This window comes from Coregonus lavaretus (genome assembly GCF_964263955.1).
Source record: "Coregonus lavaretus genome assembly, contig: HAP1_SCAFFOLD_268, whole genome shotgun sequence".
NCBI classification, from domain to species: Eukaryota; Metazoa; Chordata; class Actinopteri; order Salmoniformes; family Salmonidae; genus Coregonus; species Coregonus lavaretus.
Window position 1 is genome coordinate 224,066 of NW_028166048.1, and position 21,193 is coordinate 245,258.

The 21,193-nt window shown below is 47.0% G+C and overlaps 1 protein-coding gene across 1 annotated transcript in view; it reads right to left on the bottom strand.

Moving 5' to 3' along the window:
• The window catches only part of LOC311115170 (beta-arrestin-1), a gene marked incomplete at both ends in the record, with an annotated part of 92,921 nt that overhangs the window by 45,577 nt on the left and 26,151 nt on the right, over nucleotides 1–21,193 (bottom strand). The window contains 7 exons of the mRNA XM_084190373.1: nucleotides 8,522–8,657; nucleotides 14,086–14,153; nucleotides 14,287–14,346; nucleotides 14,666–14,862; nucleotides 15,230–15,274; nucleotides 17,293–17,353; nucleotides 19,935–19,965. Coding sequence (XP_084046499.1) covers nucleotides 8,522–8,657; nucleotides 14,086–14,153; nucleotides 14,287–14,346; nucleotides 14,666–14,862; nucleotides 15,230–15,274; nucleotides 17,293–17,353; nucleotides 19,935–19,965 — 598 coding nt within the window. The remainder of the gene's footprint in view (nucleotides 1–8,521; nucleotides 8,658–14,085; nucleotides 14,154–14,286; nucleotides 14,347–14,665; nucleotides 14,863–15,229; nucleotides 15,275–17,292; nucleotides 17,354–19,934; nucleotides 19,966–21,193) is intronic.

A 21,193-nucleotide genomic window follows, 5' to 3' on the forward strand; every position in this document is an offset into this window, starting at 1 on the left:
GCATCTCACAAGTCTGGGGTTTGCTGTGAATTGGAAAAAGAGCGCGCCCTGGCCCACTCATCAGATTGTCTACCTGGGGATACAGCTAGACACTGTGAGGATGAGGGCTCGAATTTCGGACCCCCGAAGGGTAGCCTTGTTGCTAGCCCTAAGGAAGTGTTGTCCGAATCACACGGTGACGGCGCTGTCGATCATGTCACTTTTGGGTCTCATGTCGTCAGCCCACTCTGTGGTTCCGCTGGGACTCCTGCACATGCGCAGGACGCAGCGATGGTTCGCCCAACTAAGACTAGACCCATTGCGTCAACGTCATCGGTTGGTGGTGGTTCCCCTCTCGCTCAGTGCAGACCTAAACTATTGGAGAAGCTCGCGCGTTCTCACGCACGGAGTCCCGATAGGAAAGGTGTCCTCTCACATCCCAGTATTCACGGATGCGTCCCTGACGGGATGGGGAGGGACATGTCAGACACAAGCGATAGGAGGTGTGTGGCCTCAATCAGGTCGTCACATCAACCTCCTGGAGTTGGAAACGGTTCGACTGGTTCTGACCCACTTCGCGTCTACCCTTCGGGGTCGCGATGTGCTGGTCTGGTCAGACAACCGGACCACAGTAGCCCACATAAATCGCCAGGGAGGAGTCAGGTCTCCTGCTCTCCATCGGGCGGCAGAGGAATTGTGGCTGTGGGCTCACGAGCACCTTCGCTCATTGAGAGCAGCACACATTCCGGGCTACTTGAACGTAGGAGCAGACCTCATGTCAAGAGGGGGTCCTCGAGACGACGAGTGGTGTCTGCATCCAGACATTGTTCTCCAGATTTGGGAACAATTCGGGAGAGCCGAGGTGGACCTATTCGCGTCACGCGTGAACGCGCAATGTCCTCTGTGGTTCTCTCTGAGGGAACAGGACGAACCGCCACTGGGAAGGGACGCCTTTGCGCACCAACCGTGGCCGAGAGTTCTCCTGTATGCATTCCCTCCGCTGTCCTGCATTCTCCCACTGCTAGCCAGGGTGAGGTCAGGGGGGCTGTCAGTGATACCGATAGCGCCCGATCGCCCGGGGGCTCTGTGGTTTGCGGAGATGAGTCAGATGTTGATTGCGCCACCTTGGCCAATTCCACATCGACGGGACGCGTTGTCTCAGGCGGCTGGCACGATAGGGAAATTGCCCATAATCGGCCAACCACTGAAGGCCTGGCTGCTGAGAGGGACAGGCTAGAACGCCGTGGGTTATCTGATGCGGTGATCAGGACCATACAGGGTTCACGTGCCAGTTCCACTTCTAAGATGTATGCCAGTAGATGGAACGTGTTTTCACGATGGTGTGTCACACAAAGTGTGGACCCCATGAGCTGTCAGGTGGAGAGTATTCTCTCTTTTCTGCAGCTCATGTTTGATAAGCAAAAATCGCCTGCCACGATTAGAGTGTTTGCAGCAGCGATTTCAGCTTGTCATGAGGGTTTTGGCAGAGACAATGTCTTTAGTCACCCTCTAGTGAAACGCTTCCTATTAGGAACGCGGCGACTTAGGCCAACACCTAGAGTCACGCTTCCTCAGTGGGATTTGGCTTTGGTACTCGAAGCGCTATGTAAGTCGCCGTTCGAGCCATTGAATCAAATACCCCTCAAGATGCTGTCTATCAAGACAGCACTGTTGCTCGCTTTGACTACAACTAAGCGGGTCAGTGATTTGTGTGCTCTTTCGACGAGACCTGACTGCCTGGCCATCAATGGTGACCTGAGCAGAGCAGTGTTACGTCCTAACCCGGCATTTGTGCCGAAGGTTATTAAGAGTTCATATAGGTCACAGACCGTGGAGCTGTGGGCTTTTTCTCCTCCTCCTCATAGAGAGAGGAGTGAGGAAAAGCTCCATCGCCTGTGCCCGGTACGCGCTTTGGCGTGTTACGTCGAGCGCACAGCAGCGATTAGGTCATCGCCTCAGTTGTTTGTGTGTCACGGTGCGGCTGCACTAGGTAGACCACTTTCAAAACAGAGGCTGTCTCACTGGCTTTGCGAAGGCATTGAGACAGCTTATGAGGTAGCAGGGCGGCAATTGCCTCAGGGTATCAGAGCTCACTCCACTCGTGGAGTAGCGGCTTCTACTGCCCTTTTTAGAGGAACGGGAGTAGAGGATATCTGTAGAGCAGCATCCTGGTCGACGCCGTCTCCATTTATCCGTTTCTATCTCTTAGATATGTCTTCCAATTCTCTGGCTCGATCTGTACTCAGCGTGGCTGAAGGGAGATCTTGAGCAAGAAGGAGAGGAGAAGCAGGACTGTGGACACAGGTTTCCATCAGGTCCGCTTTTGGTTAGGAAGACATGTCTTTAACAGATGTGTTTTCTAACTCTTTGGCTCGGTCTGTACTCAGCATAGCTGAAGGGAGATCTGGAGCTAGGAAGAGAGGGAAAAGCAGGACTATGGACTGGGTTTCCATCAGGTCCGCTTTGGATGAGAAAACATATTTTGTGGCATGAATCCTGACTGACAAGCTCAGTACAGTAGAGGCATGCGTGGATTAACAGAATATGAGGTCATCTATCTGCTCGCTCAGATAGTATGACTCATGTTTTGTTCCTGCCCACTAATCTCTGGGATTCCATTGAGTGAGTGAGGCGGTCTACCGCGTTCATAATGTAGAGTGACATTTGATGTCATTCCATTAGTGGTCGGTAGTGTTTTCACAGGATATTGAGGCACATCTATCTGCTAGTACAGATTAGTATGGCTTCTATTCTGGTGATCTGCCCACTAGTCATTGGCATTGCCATTGGACTAGGTGGGGCGGGTCTTTTAACCGATGACGCGGTATATTGTGACGCCCGTAGGGGTTTTTAGTTGCAGTACTGCGGGACTCGGTTACAGCCATTGCTGGGCCTGACTTTCTCGTTTTGATGGGAAGTGTTAGGTTCGGCAGGGAGTACATTTTGGAGCGCTACGCTCCGCCTTAAACCATTAGGAGCAGAGCTCCCCTATGGGGCGGAGCTCCACAATATAGAACGATTAGTTACCGGAGTGTAACTCCAGTTCTATGAGTGGAGCGGAGCCCCATAGGACTTAAGGCCCTGCCGACCCTCTCTAGTCTCGCTGAAGAAAAATATCTCGGGAGGCTGATTGAGGGGAAGCGTCCCCTCTTATAGGGACACCTGTACTCCTATTGGCTGTAGGTGTGTGCATAATTTTGTCTCAGGCTGCTGCTGCCTTAGGGCAGAGGGTAAACCATTAGGAGCAGAGCTCCCCTATGGGGCTCCGCTCCACTCATAGAACTGGAGTTACACTCCGGTAACTAATCGTCCATCATTACTTTAAGACATGAAGGTCAGTCAATACGGAACATTTCAAGAACTTTGAAAGTTTCTTCAAGTGCAGTCGCAAAAACCATCAAGCGCTATGATGAAACTGGCACTCATGAGGACCGCCACAGGAATGGAAGACCCATATTTACCTCTGCTGCAGAGGATAGGTTAATTAGAGTTTCCAGCCTCAGAAATTGCAACCCAAATAAATGCTTCACAGAGTTCAAGTAACAGACACATCTCACCTTTGAAATGTGGTTACGGGATTTAGGGAATGTAATCCATATGGAAAAGATTCGATACAACACCTCCAATAGAAGTCCATTGTTTTACAAAATATGGCAGCCGATACTGGATAAATGGTCTAGTCCCGCTTCATAACTGGGCTGACGATCTGCTGCTACTCTGTGCTGTACTCCACTCAATATTTATTTTTGGCTGAACTACACTGCTTGTAATGACTATATGCTGTCTTCTTATACACGTACCACCTAATAGGATTTTGTTTTATTTTGTGTATGTGTGAGTTAACTTTTGTTTTGTCCTCTAAACTGGCCATCCCATCCAACAGTACAATGAATGTCATTGTTTGTATTGCTGTCTCTTTTACTTTATTTTTATTGGAAAATAATAAACATATTATAAAAAAAACAAAACAGACACATCTCTACATAAACTGTTCAGAGGAGACTGTGTGAACCAGGCCTTCATGGTCGAATTGCTGCAAAGAAATCACTACTAAAGGACACCAATACAAAGAAGAGACTTCCTTGGGCCAAGAAACACGAGCAATGGACATTTGACTGGTGGAAATGTATCCTTTGGTCTGGAGCCCAAATTGGAGATTTTTGGTTCCAACCGCCGTGTCTTTGTGAGACGTGGTGTGGGGGAACGGATGATCTCCGCATGTGTATTTCTCACCGTAAAGCATGGAGGAGGAGGTATTATGGTGTGGGGGTGCTTTGCTGGTGATACTGTCTGTGATTTATTTAGAATTCAAGGCACACTTAACCAGCATGGCTACCACAGCATTCTGCAGCGATACGCCATTGTCACGGGGGTCTATGTCGTCCAAGTATGACCAAGGCGCAGCGTGTCCAAGAAACATGACTTTATTGTAGAATAAACGACAAAACAAAACAAGAACCGTAACGTCCTCAGTACACCGACTGAACTTGGAACAAAAACCCACAACCCTCATGAGAACACAAATAGTTTAAATATGGCTCCCAATCAGAGATAACGAGCCGACAGCTGACACTCGTTACCTCCGATTGGGAGTCACACGACACCACAATTAACTCACCCAAAACACAACCAACCGAATACACCCTATACAACAAACCCCACAACAAAACCCAACAAAACAAATACACCCTGGCTCAAATACAAAAGTCCCGGAGCCAGAGTGTCACAGCCATCCCATCTGGTTTGGGCTTAGTGGGACTATCATTTGTTTTTCAACAGGACAATGACCCAACACACCTTCAGGCTGTGTAAGGGCTATTTTACCAAGAAGGAGAGTGATGGAGTGCTGCATCAGATGACCTGGCCTCCACAATCCCCCGAACTCAACCAAATTGAGATGGTTTGGGATGAGTCAGACGGCAGAGTGAAGGAAAAGCAGCCAACAAGTGCTCAGCATATGTGGGAACTCCTTCAACAGTTGGAAAAGCATTCCAGGTGAAGCTGGTTGAGAGAATGCCAAGAGTGTGCAAAGCTGTCATCAAGGCAAAGGGTGGCTATTTGCAGAATCTCAAATCTCAAATCTATTTTGATTTGTTTAACACTTTTTTGGTTACTACATCATTCCATATGTGTTATTTCACAGTTTTGATGTCTTCACTATTATTCTACAATGTAGATAATAGTAAAAATAAAGAAAAACCCTTGAATGAGTAGGTGTTCTAAACCTTTTGACCGGTAGTGTATGTGTTATGATTTTACATCCCCTCATGTATTGTGGATAAAGAGTTACCTGTCTAACAGAACACAGAGGGTGTTCTTTAATGGAAGCCTCTCCAACATAATCCAGGTAGAATCAGGAGTTCCCCAGGGCAGCTGTCTAGGCCCCTTACTTTTTTCAATCTTTACTATTGACATGCCACTGGCTTTCAGTTAAGCAAGTGTGTCTACGTATGCGGATGACTCAACACTATACACGTCAGCTACTACAGCGACTAAAATGACTGCAACACTTAACAAAGAGCTGCAGTTAGTTTTGAAATGGGTGGCAATGAATAAGTTAGTACTAAATATTTCAAAAACTAAAATGTTACAGGAGGGGGTCGCAGTTCCGGAGCGTCCCACTAGGTGTCATCCTCCGACAACCTTAGGCACCTCCTCACTCACAGTCGGGACTAATCATCATCCTATTGGTGTCACCTGAGTCTATCGGTTCACCTTTTTATTTATGCCCTCACTTCCCTGTGTTCCCTTGCTCAGTTTTCTCTGCTAGTTTCTCTATGTCCAGCAGTACTACTCAGTGTCTGATCGGAGATCTATGTACAGGTACCAGAAGTGTTCTCTCTGTTACGTTATTTGTTTCAGTCTTAGGTAGTATTTCGTATTTTGGCTGTCAGCCGGTTTTTGGAGACTTATTTGCTCCACCTTTCTTTTATTGTGATAAGTCTGTTATTTTGTATTTTGGCTTCGGGACCACCAGTAAAGATCCTTGTTTCACCATCATGCCTACTGTATGTCCTGCACCGCACCTGGGTCACACCTCACCCCAACCCTTACAGAAAACTGAGCCAATATGGACCCAACGGAGGCAGCACAGTATCGGAGCGCATTGGCAACGCAGGGAGCCATGCTGAACCAGCACGACCGCAGCCTGCAACAGATCACCGAGAATCTCCGCCAGCTGACGATCGCCGTGCAGAGCTGGGTGGACATCCGACCAGCCCCGGCAGCCGGCAGAGCGGAAGCCGCGGAGTCTCCAGTCTCGCTTGCGATATCGCAGGAACCCTGCCTACCACCTCCGGAGAGGTATGACGGACGTCCAGAGGGCTGCAGGGAATTTCTCACCCAGTGTTCCCTGGTATTCAGCCTACAACCCTCCTCCTTCCCGACGGAGCAGGGCCGTGTGGCCTACATCATCACTCTGTTGATGGGTCGGGCCCTTTCCTGGGCTGCCGCGGAGTGGGAGAGCCAAACTCCGGCATGCTCCGACTCCTACCAATTCACCCGGGAGCTACGCAAGGTGTTCGACACCTCTCAGGTGGTGTTGGGGCACGAGGCCGAGAGGCGGCTCACGGCCTGTCGGCAGGGTGACCGTTCGGTGGCGGACTACTCCGTGGAGTTCCGGACCCGGGCTCGAGAGGCAGGATGGGAGGAGGCCGCCCTGGTCCTTTACGGACAATCGGCGTTATGAGAGGGCGCATGAGAGAGGGATGACGCAAGGCGTGCCTCCGCATCTCCCTATCAACCCGGAGGCTATCCGCCGATTCAGGGAGGAGACGCCTCAGGAGGAGGCTATGCAGCTGGGGGCGGCGCACTTGTCCAGGATGGAGAGGCAGAGGCGTCTGTGCCAGGGACGTTGCCTGTACTGCGGCCAGGCAGGTCACCACTGCGACTCATGCCCGGAGAAGACGGGAAGCCAGAACTGAAACCAAAACTCCAGAGACTCCCGGACTTTTCTCCCCGTCAGGGTTCAGTGGGCCCGCGCTGCGCGTCAGGCATATGCATTGGTGGATTCTGGGGCCGCGGGGCAGCAGAAAACCTGATGGACACGGGGCTGGCCCTAGGGTGGAGCGTTCCGTTACTCTCCCTCTCCGAGCCGGTTCCGGTCATGGGCCTGGACAGCCGGCCGTTGGGGTCGGGCTTCATCACCCGGCGCACTGTCCCCGTGCGTGTCCGGGTGGCGGGGGCGCTATGGGAGGATATCCAGTTTTTCATTGTGGACTCTCCGGAGTGTCCCCTCGTCCTCGGGCACCCCTGGCTGGTCGCCCACAAACCCCGGATAGGCTGGTCCACGGGGCGGCTCATCCTGAAGGGAGGCTCTGCCTCCGTCCTGTTCCGGTCTCCACCGACCACTCATCAGCCCAAACCACAGTCCCAGACCACCTACCAGTCCTCACCTCTTCCCCAGGTCCCACACTCCGAACCGTCTACTGCCCTAGCGGTGGTTGCCACCGGGAGGACGGCGGCTACAGACTCCGTCACCTGCCCAGACCTGGTAGGCATTCCCCGAGAGTATTGGGATCTGGGGGAGGTGTTTAGTAAGAGGCGTACCAAGGGCCTACCTCCTCACAGGCCTTACGACTGCGCTATCGATCTCCTGCCGGGCGCCATGCCCACACGAGGGCGATTGTTTGCCATTGTTCTGGCCGGAGACGCTGGCCATGAGGGAGTATATCGACGATGCACTCGTCGAGGGTCACATCCGTCCCTCTACCTTACCCGCCGGCGCGGGCTTCTTCTTCGTGGGGAAAAAGGACGGTGGGCAGCGGCCGTGCATTGATTACCGGGCGCTCAACGACATCACGGTTAAGAACCGCTACCCACTCCCCCTGATGACGACGGCATTCTAGTCATTGCAGGGAGCCCGGGTCTTCACCAAGCTGGACTCACGTAATGCCTACAACCTGGTGAGGATTCAGGAGGGGGATGAGTGGAAGACTGCTTTTAACACACCCAGTGGGCATTACGAGAACCAAGTCATAACGTTCGGTCTAGCCAACGCGCCTGCTGTGTTCTAGGCGTTGGTCAAAAACGTGCTTTGGCAGGAACTAATGGGGATCCATAATAAATACAATACAAAAATGTAATGTAATGTAGAGTAACGTGGATTAACATAGTATAATTTACTGTAATTTAGCGTAATGTAGTATAATGTACTGTAATGTAGGGTAATGTAGAATAATGTGGATTGATGTAGTATAGTGTGGAGCAATGTAGTATAATGTAGAGTAATGTGGACTAACATAGTATAATGTGGAGCAATGTAGTATAATGTAGAGTCATGTGGACTAACATAGTATAATATGGAGTAATGTAGTATAATGTACTGTAATGTAGGGTAATGTAGAGTAATGTGGATTGATGTAGAATAATGTGGAGCAATGTAGGGTAATGTGGAGCAATGTAGGGTAATGTAGAGTAATGTGGACTAACATAGTATAATGTGGAGCAATGTAGTATAATGAAGAGTAATGTAGTATAATGTAGTGTAATGTAGTGTGAAGTAGAGGTGTCCTCTACCGGCAGAAAAAAACATGTCCATCACCTCTTTGTCCAGTGAGGCCTCGAGGTGCAGTGGTTTGTCAGACATCAGGAACTGTCTGGTGGTCTCAGCCATGGGCTGAGGGCCAGGCTTCTCTGGGGCGTACTGGACCTTACGGATTACCAGGCGTACTGAGTTCCTGTTCATACACAAGGGTTAGGGTTAGACACACTGAGTTCCTGTTCAGACACAAGGGTTAGGGTTAGACACACTGAGTTCCTGTTCAGACACAACCACTGGAAATCAGGAAGTCAACTATGGCTATATTAAAACATTCACATTGACATTTATTCAAACGATTCACAAATATGCTTTTAAAATACATATTGAATAAATACTTTTGCTCTAGCCATATGCAATACTATATAGCAATATGCAGTTATTGGGGACCAATGCAATACTATATAGCAATATGCAGTTATTGGGGACCAATGCAATACTATATAGCAATATGCAGTTATTGGGGACCAATGCAATACTATATAGCAATATGCAGTTATTGGGGACCAATGCAATACTATATAGCAATATGCAGTTATTGGGGACCAATGCAATACTATATAGCAATATGCAGTTATTGGGGACCAATGCAATACTATATAGCAATATGCAGTTATTGGGGACCAATGCAATACTATATAGCAATATGGAGTTATTGGGGACCAATGCAATACTATATAGCAATATGCAGTTATTGGGGACCAATGCAATAATATATAGCAATATGCAGTTATTGGGGACCAATGCAATACTATATAGCAATATGCAGTTATTGGGGACCAATGCAATACTATATAGCAATATGCAGTTATTGGGGACCAATGCAATACTATATAGCAATATGCAGTTATTGGGGACCAATGCAATACTATATAGCAATATGGAGTTATTGGGGACCAATGCAATACTATATAGCAATATGCAGTTATTGGGGACCAATGCAATACTATATAGCAATATGCAGTTATTGGGGACTGTCACGAATACCGCCGAGGCTGCTCCTCCTCCTTGTTCGGGCAGGCTTCGGCGTTCGTCGTCCCCGGAGTACTAGCTGCCACCGTTTGATGTTTTCGATGTTTGTTTGGTCATGTCTAGTTTAGTGCACCTGTTTCGTATTCTGTCCTGATTATGTCACCTATAAGTTTCCCTGTGTTATGTTTTGTAGTTGTGTGTTATTGTCCGCCTGTCGTTTGGTGTCAAGGTTCGGTACTTTTGTGTTTAGAGTATTTTACGCATTGCGCGTATTAGTTCGCCTCCGGTGTTTTCGAGACCATTTACTTTGTATTTTGTTCATGAGTCTCAGTAAAGTCGTGTTGACTTATCCTCTGTGTCCTGCGCCTGACTTCACCACCGCATCCACATCAACAACGTGACAGAATAACACACCATTACCGAGTCGCTGGAGGATCGGGTCAGCTGCCAGAACGCCAGGATCCAGCAACTCGGATCCGCCATGCAAGAGGTCATGAACACCCTGCGCCGATGGGAGAGAGGAGGCTTGCCCACACCTCCTCCTGCCTCACCACCACCATCGGCCAGCCCCACCAGACCAGCTCCGGAGTCCAGTGGTATTCGGCTCTCGCTCCCGAGGGCATATGATGGCACCGCAGCCGGGTGTCAGGGGTTCCTCCTTCAAGTGGAACTCTACCTGGCAACCATACACCCGGCGCCCTCGGGATACGAGAGCGTTTCCGCCCTCATCTCCTGTCTCTTCGGCAAGGCGTTGGAGTGGGCCAATGCCGAATGGAGGGGAATAGACGCCGCCACCATCAGCTACGCGGAGTTCTCCCGCCCTGGACTTCCGGACTCTAGCGGTGGATGCTGGGTGGAATGAGAGGGCCCTCATCGACCACTATCGGTGTAGCCTGCGTGAGGACGTTCGACGAGAGTTGGCCTGCAGGGACACCAATCTAACCTTCGACCAGTTGGTGGACATGTCAATCCGTCTGGATACCCTGCTGGCCACCCGCGGACGTCCAGAGTTGGGGCCGTCCATTCCATCCCCCAGCACCTCCGAGCCGAGCCCTATGGAGCTCGGGGGTGCTGGCGCTAGAGAGAGGAGGAGAGAGATTCCGAGGGAGGCCGTCCCCTGCACCAACTGTGGTCGTAGAGGACACACTGCGGCTAGGTGCTGGGGAGGGTCTCCAGGGGTTCGAGGCAACAGGTCGCGCACTGGGGAGTCATTCCAGGTGGGTAGGCGCCCAACTCACCCAGAGCTCTCTGTTGTTCACTTTTGTTTACCTGTAGGATTTCCTCAGGTTGCATCTCAGTCCCAGCATAAGGCGCTAGTCGATTCAGGCGCAGCTGGGAATTTCATTGATCGTAATTTTTGTGTGAGGTTAGGGATTCCCCTCCTGCCCGTTGATGCACCCTTCCCTATCCATGCCCTAGATAGCCGTCCGTTGGGATCTGGGTTGATTAGGGACGTCACAGCGCCACTTAAGATGAGGACGCAGGGGGGTCATGAAGAGATTATTCAGTTGTATCTGATCGACTCTCCTGCGTATCCCGTGGTACTGGGGCTTCCTTGGTTAATCGCCCATGACCCCACCATTTCGTGGCAACAGAGGGCTCTCAAGGAGTGGTCTAACCAGTGTGTCGGGCGATGTTTAGGTGTTTCCGTAGGGGCGACCACGGTGGAGAGTCCGAACCAGGTGCCCGCAATGCACATTCCCTCCGAGTATGAGGATTTGGCACTCGTGTTCAGCAAGACTAGGGCGACGCGATTGCCACCTCATAGACGGGGAGATTGTGCGATAGACCTCCTGGCGGGTGCGGCACTTCCGCGGAGCCATGTGTATCCCTTGTCTCAAGAGGAGACGGCGGCTATGGAGACATACATAGCCGAGTCTCTGAGACAGGGATACATACGGCCCTCCACTTCCCCTGTGTCCTCGAGTTTCTTTTTTGTGAAGAAAAAGGATGGAAGGTTGCGCCCGTGTATTGATTACCGTAATCTCAATCAGATCACTGTCAAATACAGTTATCCTCTTCCTCTGATTGCGAGTATGACGGAATCATTACGCGGAGCGTGTTTCTTCACAAAACTGGATCTCAGGAGCGCTTACAACTTGGTGCGCATTAGGGAGGGAGATGAATGGAAGACAGCATTTAGTACCACCTCGGGTCATTATGAGTATCTCGTCATGCCATACGGGTTAATGAATGCTCCTTCAGTCTTCCAATCCTTTGTGAACGAGATCTTCCGGGACATGCATGGGCAGGGTGTGGTCGTGTACATTGACGACATTCTAGTGTACTCTTCTACACGAGCCGAGCATGTAGCCCTGGTACGCCGAGTGTTGGGTAGGTTGTTGGAGCATGACTTGACAGATCGAGGCTCCTGCGGTGGATGAGTGGTTTCGGCGCTCGGAGGAGACGTGGAACGCTGCACACGTCCATCTGCAGCGGGCTATCCGTAGACAGAAGGCGAGCGCCGATCTCCACCGCAGTGAGGGTCCAGTATACGCACCTGGAGATCGAGTCTGGCTCTCGACTCGAAACCTGCCCCTTCGCCTGCCCTGCCGGAAGCTGGGTCGGCGGTTTGTGGGGCCATTTAAAGTCCTGAGGAGATTGAACGAGGTATGCTACAAGTTACAACTGCCTAATGATTATCACATTAACCCCTCGTTCCATGTGTCTCTCCTCAGGCCGGTGGTAGCTGGTCCACTCCAGGACAGTGAGATAAGAGAGACTCCTCCGCCCCCACTGGACATCGAGGGGGCTGCGGCGTACTCAGTCCGGTCCACCGTGGATTCGAGACGTCGGATGGGGGGTCTACAATATCTCGTGGAGTGGGAGGGGTACGGTCCGGAGGAACGGTGCTGGGTGCCTAGGAGGGACATCTTAGATCCCTCCCTCCTGACGGAGTTCCACCGTAACCATCCCACGCGCCCTGCTCCGCGTCCTCCTGGCCGTCCCCGAGTCAAGGGGGGGGGGGGGGGGGTACTGTCACGAATACTGCCGAGGCTGCTCCTCCTCCTTGTTCGGGCAGGCTTCGGCGTTCGTCATCCCCGGAGTACTAGCTGCCACCGTTTGATGTTTTCGATGTTTGTTTGGTCATGTCTAGTTTAGTGCACCTGTTTCGTATTCTGTCCTGATTATGTCACCTATAAGTTTCCCTGTGTTATGTTTTGTAGTTGTGTGTTATTGTCCGCCTGTCGTTTGGTGTCAAGGTTCGGTACTTTTGTTTTTAGAATATTTTACGCATTGCGCGTATTAGTTCGCCTCCGGTGTTTTCGAGACCATTTACTTTGTATTTTGTTCATGAGTCTCAGTAAAGTCGTGTTGACTTATCCTCTGTGTCCTGCGCCTGACTTCACCACCGCATCCACATCAACAACGTGACAGGGACCAATGCAATACTATATAGCAATATGCAGTTATTGGGGACCAATGCAATACTATATAGCAATATGCAGTTATTGGGGACCAATGCAATACTATATAGTAATATGCAGTTATTGGGGACCAATGCAATACTATATAGCAATATGCAGTTATTGGGGACCAATGCAATACTATATAGCAATATGCAGTTATTGGGGACCAATGCAATACTATATAGCAATATGCAGTTATTGGGGACCAATGCAATACTATATAGCAATATGCAGTTATTGGGGACCAATGCAATACTATATAGCAATATGCAGTTATTGGGGACCAATGCAATACTATATAGCAATATGCAGTTATTGGGGACCAATGCAATACTATATAGCAATATGCAGTTATTGGGGACCAATGCAATACTATATAGCAATATGCAGTTATTGGGGACCAATGCAATACTATATAGCAATATGCAGTTATTGGGGACCAATGCAATACTATATAGCAATATGCAGTTATTGGGGACCAATGCAATACTATATAGCAATATGCAGTTATTGGGGACCAATGCAATACTATATAGCAATATGCAGTTATTGGGGACCAATGCAATACTATATAGCAATATGCAGTTATTGGGGACCAATGCAATACTATATAGCAATATGCAGTTATTGGGGACCAATGCAATACTATATAGCAATATGCAGTTATAGTAATAATTATATCTACATATGCCATTTTGCCGATGCAGTCATTGTGGAGTGGAATGACTCCATTTACCATGCTGGGCATATAGGACCTCCCCACCCAATCATATAGGACCTCCCCACCCAATCATATAGGACCTCCCCACCCAATCATATAGGACCTCCCCACCCAATCATATAGGACCTCCCCACCCAATCATATAGGACCTCCCCACCCAATCATATAGGACCTCCCCACCCAATCATATAGGACCTCCCCACCCAATCATATAGGACCTCCCCACCCAATCATATAGGACCTCCCCACCCAATCAAGTCTGAACTTTATGGTGTGAATTTATGATCGTCTTTAAAATGTCAACATTCTCCTCTGTTCACTGTGCTGGTGTACATCCCTGATACCTTCTGGACTGATTCAAAAGTAGTTTTCCCAACCATCACTCCATAATTTGAACTACATTAATAATTTACGTTTTTATGTGCTTAACATTTTGTATCATGATTATTCTTAAATTGTTTTACCTTTTATGTATTTTGTCTTGGACGTTCTCTGAGCAGAAAGCTTTGACTTCAAAGTCAACCCCGCAGGCCTTCAGAGACAAAATATAGAAACAAGTTTTCACTTTTAAGTTGGATTATTTTTCTGCTTAAATGTCATTATGGATTGTAACTGTTTGAACCTATACAGGTTAAAGTTAGATTTAGGCTGAACCCGAGAAGCACCTTCCCTGTGTCCTCCGGTCCAGGCTGCAGGGTGACTGAGCATGGTAAATTCAGTGGAATCTGTCGACAGAAATATAAAGAAAGTTTCAACCTTAGTACTTAAAACAGCTGACAGGAGGTTGGATGATGTGCTACCTTCATTTAGAAATTAGGATGAGATCATTGATTGATTCATTTTATCTGCCAGTTAAAAAAATAATACATATACACAGTAGAATGGTGTCAGATACTTTTTCCCACTGTGGTCCCTAAAGTGTATGGTGCAAAAACATTACAACATTATACAATTCACATATGACAACAAAAACAACAACACTAACAAAAAAAAAAAAACTCAAAAAAAACTCCTAATAGAGATCACAATGGTGGTGACCATTACCTCGAAGGTGAAAGGGTGAGCATGTTCCCCAAGCTTTTTGATCAGGCGTTCTTGAAGGCGAGTTAAGCTCTTTTTGTCTTCAGGCACTGGAGGGAAGGCCTGGATGTTGGCCACGAAGAGGTCCTTCCGAAACGTCAAGCCCAGAACATCCAAGTCCTCACGGCCATAACGGAAGGCGCATGTCAACGTCACAAACACTGAGGGGAGAAGAGAAGAGTGAAGATAATCAAGTAGCTAATTAGACCTTTTTAAATGCAATATATTGCTGAAACCACAACCAGTCTAATGACGTCATGATAACCAGACTAATGACGTCATGACGACCAGGCTAATTACGTAATGACAACCAGGCTATTGACGTCATGATGACCACTTATGACGTCATGACAAGCAGTTTTGTCCACTGGGTTAATTTAAGCTTCATTTCAAGCTGCCATTAACACAGTAGACAGTCTTTTCACAGTAGACAGTCTCTTTTCACAGTAGACAGTCTCTTTCACAGTAAACAGTCTCTTTTCACAGTAAACAGTTTATTTTCACAGTAGACAGTCTCTTTCACAGTACCTTTTCTCTCTTTCAGGTACTCTGGATCTATCAACACCACGCCGTCTGAAAGCAGAAGGAGATGTAAGAGTTATCTAGGTGTGTGAAATCAAACACCTTTCACCACCAGAAACAGTAGTCTACTGAACAATGCAACGTCTCAAGGAAATACCTGTGATTATATCACACATAACATATTGCTTGAAGTCAAACACACAAAACCCTGCCGACTAAACCATAGTAAGTATATGGAGCGGTGTTTAAAGCTGGGTCTCCCAAGCACCACAAGAAGTGCTTCTGAACCAACTCCATTACAGAAGCATACTATAGGGTGGTGAGTGGGACATACAGTACACAGAGCAGGGTGGTGAGTGGGACATTCAGTACACATAGCAGGGTGGTGAGTGGGACATTCAGTACACATAGCAGGGTGGTGAGTGGGACATATAGTACACAGAGCAGGGTGGTGAGTGGGACATTCAGTACACAGAGCAGGGTGGTGAGTGGGACATTCAGTACACAGAGCAGGGTGGTGAGTGGGACATTCAGTACACAGAGCAGGGTGGTGAGTGGGACATTCAGTACACAGAGCAGGGTGATAGAGTGGGACATTCAGTACACAGAGCAGGGTGGTGAGTGGGACATTCAGTACACAGAGCAGGGTGGTGAGTGGGACATTCAGTACACAGAGCAGGGTGGTGAGTGGGACATTCAGTACACAGAGCAGGGTGATAGAGTGGGACATTCAGTACACAGAGCAGGGTGGTGAGTGGGACATTCAGTACACAGAGCAGGGTGATAGAGTGGGACATTCAGTACACAGAGCAGGGTGGTGAGTGGGACATTCAGTACACAGAGCAGGGTGGTGAGTGGGACATTCAGTACACAGAGCAGGGTGGTGAGTGGGACATTCAGTACACAGAGCAGGGTGGTGAGTGGGACATTCAGTACACAGAGCAGGGTGGTGAGTGGGACATTCAGTACACAGAGCAGGGTGGTGAGTGGGACATTCAGTACACAGAGCAGGGTGGTGAGTGGGACATTCAGTACACAGAGCAGGGTGGTGAGTGGGACATTCAGTACACAGAGCAGGGTGATAGAGTGGGACATTCAGTACACAGAGCAGGGTGGTGAGTGGGACATTCAGTACACAGAGCAGGGTGGTGAGTGGTAGAGTGGCGTTGCAAGCACCATGCTCTACCAACTAAGCTACACAGGGTTATGGTCAGGGTTGTCTTAACTAGAGGGGGTTATGGTTAGTGTTGTCTTAACCAGAGGGTGTTTTGGTTAGAGTTGTCTTAACTAGAGGGGGTTATGGTTAGAGTTGTCTTAACTAGAGGAGGTTATGGTTAGTTGTCTTAACTAGAGGTGGTTATGGTTAGAGTTGTCTTACCTAGAGGTGGTTATGGTTAGTTGTCTTAACTAGATGAGGTTTTGGTTAGAGTTGTCTTAACTAGAGGTGGTTTTGGTTAGAGTTGTCTTAACTAGAGGAGGTTATGGTTAGTGTTGTCTTAACTAGAGGGGGTTATGGTTAGTTGTCTTAACTAGAGGAGGTTATGGTTAGTTGTCTTAACTAGAGGAGGTTATGGTTAGTTGTCTTAACTAGAGGTGGTTATGGTTAGAGTTGTCTTACCTAGAGGTGGTTATGGTTAGTTGTCTTAACTAGATGAGGTTTTGGTTAGAGTTGTCTTAACTAGAGGTGGTTTTGGTTAGAGTTGTCTTAACTAGAGGAGGTTATGGTTAGTGTTGTCTTAACTAGAGGGGGTTATGGTTAGTTGTCTTAACTAGAGGAGGTTATGGTTAGTTGTCTTAACTAGAGGTGGTTATGGTTAGTTGTCTTAACTAGAGGTGGTTATGGTTAGAGTTGTCTTAACTAGAGGTGGTTATGGTTAGAGTTGTCTTAACTAGAGGAGGTTATGGTTAGTTGTCTTAACTAGAGGTGGTTATGGTTAGAGTTGTCTTAACTAGAGGTGATTATGGTTAGAGTTGTCTTAACTAGAGGAGGTTATGGTTAGTTGTCTTAACTAGAGGTGGTTATGGTTAGTTGTCTTAACTAGAGGTGGTTATGGTTAGTGTTGTCTTACCTAGGGGTTCCACCATGTCAACGTGGTCCACAAAGTCCCTCTTCCCCAGGTACACCGTGAGCTGAGGAAGACAATGGTGGGTTTCAGAGAATGGTGTAATGAGATAATGAATATAAGTACCAGATTTCATTGTTCTAAAAACTAAAACATATTTTTTTGACTAAAATATCACATACCCTTGAAAAAATGAATAATTTAAATATACACGCACAACAACGTTTTATGTGTTACAAACGTCTCAACAGTGTAAATATTGATGAAATAAATGTTTTCATAAAGATTATGCATCTTCAGGCTTCTGTAAAAGTATTGCTCTCTATAAACATTAACTCTGTCTGTCTCCAATATCCCATGTTCATCCTGTCGTTGACCAGGAGAACTCTGCTTAGAATCCTGTGTAGAACCCTGAGTAGAACCCTGTTTAGAACACTTTGTATAACCAATCAATCAATCAATCAATTTTATTTTATATAGCCCTTCTTACATCAGCTAATATCTCGAAGTGCTGTACAGAAACCCAGCCTAAAACCCCAAACAGCTAGTAATGCAGGTGTAGAAGCACGGTGGCTAGGAAAAACTCCCTAGAAAGGCAAAACCTAGGAAGAAACCTAGAGAGGAACCAGGCTATGAGGGGTGGCCAGTCCTCTTCTGGCTGTGCCGGGTGGAGATTATAACAGAACCATGCCAAGATGTTCAAAAATGTTCATAAGTGACAAGCATGGTCAAATAATAATCAGGAATAAATCTCAGTTGGCTTTTCATAGCCGATCATTAGAGTTTAAAACAGCAGGTCTGGGACAGGTAGGGGTTCCATGTTTAGAACCCTGTGGAGAACTATATTAAGAACCCTGTGTGGATCCCTGTGAAGCACCCTATGAAGAACCCTGTGTATAACCCTGTTTAGAACACTGTGGAGAACCCTGAGTAGAACCATGTGTGGAACCCTGTTTAGAACCCTGTTTAGAACCCTGTGTTCCAGGAAGCTGCTTCATATTCTTCCCACGGTATCTGCTGCTGCTGCTGTGAGGACCTGTGCCATCTTCTCTGCTGTGGCCTACAGACTACTGGAGACTACTGGAGACACAGGCATGGCCCAGCCAGCACTGCCCAGACAGGAGAATCACAGCTCTTAGCAGAGTCCTCTTGACCCTAACCCTAGTTCCAGCTATCAGATAGGTCGTTATTATAGCTGCTAACTCCAGCTACCAGACAGGTAGTTATTATAGCTGCTAGCTCCAGCTACCAGACAGGTAGTTATTATAGCTGCTAGCTCCAGCTACCAGACAGGTAGTTATTATAGCTGCTAACTCCAGCTACCAGACAGGTCGTTATTATAGCTGCTAGCTCCAGCTACCAGACAGGTAGTTATTATAGCTGCTAACTCCAGCTATCAGATAGGTCGTTATTATAGCTGCTAACTCCAGATACCAGACAGGTAGTTATTATAGCTGCTAGCTCCAGCTACCAGACAGGTAGTTATTATAGCTGCTAACTCCAGCTACCAGACAGGTAGTTATTATAGCTGCTAGCTCCAGCTACCAGACAGGTAGTTATTATAGCTGCTAGCTCCAGCTACCAGACAGGTAGTTATTATAGCTGCTAACTCCAGCTACCAGACAGGTAGTTATTATAGCTGCTAACTCCAGCTACCAGACAGGTAGTTATTATAGCTGCTAACTCCAGCTACCAGACAGGTAGTTATTATAGCTGCTAACTCCAGCTACCAGACAGGTAGTTATTATAGCTGCTAACTCCAGCTACCAGACAGGTAGTTATTATATCTGCTAACTCCAGCTACCAGACAGGTAGTTATTATAGCTGCTAGTTCCAGCTACCAGACAGGTAGTTATTATAGCTGCTAGCTCCAGCTACCAGACAGGTAGTTATTATAGCTGCTAGCTCCAGCTACCAGACAGGTAGTTATTATAGCTGCTAGCTCCAGCTACCAGACAGGTAGTTATTATAGCTGCTAACTCCAGCTACCAGACAGGTAGTTATTATAGCTGCTAACTCCAGCTACCAGACAGGTAGTTATTATAGCTGCTAACTCCAGCTACCAGACAGGTAGTTATTATAGCTGCTAGCTCCAGCTACCAGACAGGTAGTTATTATAGCTGCTAACTCCAGCTACCAGACAGGTAGTTATTATATCTGCTAACTCCAGCTACCAGACAGGTAGTTATTATAGCTGCTAACTCCAGCTACCAGACAGGTAGTTATTATAGCTGCTAACTCCAGCTACCAGACAGGTAGTTATTATAGCTGCTAACTCCAGCTACCAGACAGGTAGTTATTATAGCTGCTAACTCCAGCTACCAGACAGGTAGTTATTATAGCTGCTAACTCCAGCTACCAGACAGGTAGTTATTATAGCTGCTAGCTCCAGCTACCAGACAGGTAGTTATTATAGCTGCTAGCTCCAGCCATCGGATGTGTTTCCTAATGTTCTCTAATTGTAAATGAAACCTTTGAAAATTATTATTACGCTAGAATGGTTACATTGGGATCAGAAACACTTATTAATGCAATTTAAATGGAGATTAGTTGATTATTTTTGGATTGTCTAAGAAATCAGAGGAATGTTGCTCCTTATGCTTTTATTATGTAATAAGTCATTACTAATAACACAAAGTATAACTCACCTTTCCATTGGGACTTGCTTTTTTGAATACCCTGAAAAAGGACACAGAGAGAGAGAGAGAGATAGAAAGAGAGCGATGGGGAGCGAGAGAGATGGAGGGAAAGGGAGAGAGAGAGAGGGGGAGGAGAAAATAAACAGTGAGATTTAGGAGTTGATATCATTATCATTTATAAATCCGTTTCTTCATTCAAATAAAACAAAGAAACCAAACTAGATTGTAACAATGACCAGTCAAACCAACAGAATCTCTTGATGTGGCCATATTTGTCCGGTCCTTAGATTGTAGGTTATATAATGCTGTGCCATACTGGATCACACCAAGTAAACAAAAACTGTAAACAAAAACTGAAAATAAAATTACAACTAAAATTGGAATAACTATCTGAAATAAAAATAAACAACATTTGAAAAACTACAACTATACTGAAACTATTATATTTGACTGCAAAACGAACTAAAATAAAATACCAGCATAAATGATGTTTAGTTTGAGTTGTTTCCCCTTCTAGACTTGGGGTTTTGAAGGATTTCTTTTCTAATGGGGTTTTCGAGATTCTGTTAATGCTGCCAGTAGATGGTGATGTTTCAAATAGGCCTAGCTTCACTATCACTAGCTATCACTAGCTAGCAGGGAAGGAATCAAGAGGAAGAGCTCAGAGCATGAACCAATGGCGGCAGCAAACCCAACACCAGCAGTGGTCAGTCCCGTGTGGGATTATTTGGAGTACATTGAACACTGGAATATTTAGGTTTAGGTGAAAATGTGTCAAGGTGATTGGAATGTTATATGATGGTATTAATAGCTCAGTATCTCTTCCGCATGGAACATCTAAAAGAGTTGACGTGAAGAGAGGAATTCATCAAGGATGTCCCAGCTCACCATTACTGTTAATTGGCTATCAGTCAATTAGCAGATGACACTACTCTATTCCTTAAGAACACAGCACAGATTCCAGCAGTACTAAATGTTTATTTTATTTTTTAAGCTTTCGGTTTACATTTAAATATGAAAATATGAATTAATGGCTCTTCATGATCACCCTCTGACTCCTGTGCATAATATACCAGTTAAAGATTAAGTGAAATATTTAGGTATTGTAATTACAAAGGATTTAAAGTTTAGGGAAAAGTCCAATATACAGAATTATTTACAGAAGAGTCAAACTATTCTCAATAGTAGGCTACAAAGGGAGTTATCCATTTTTTGACATATTTTTGACATATTTTACTTACTAAGATGGAGAGTCTATCAAGACTAAC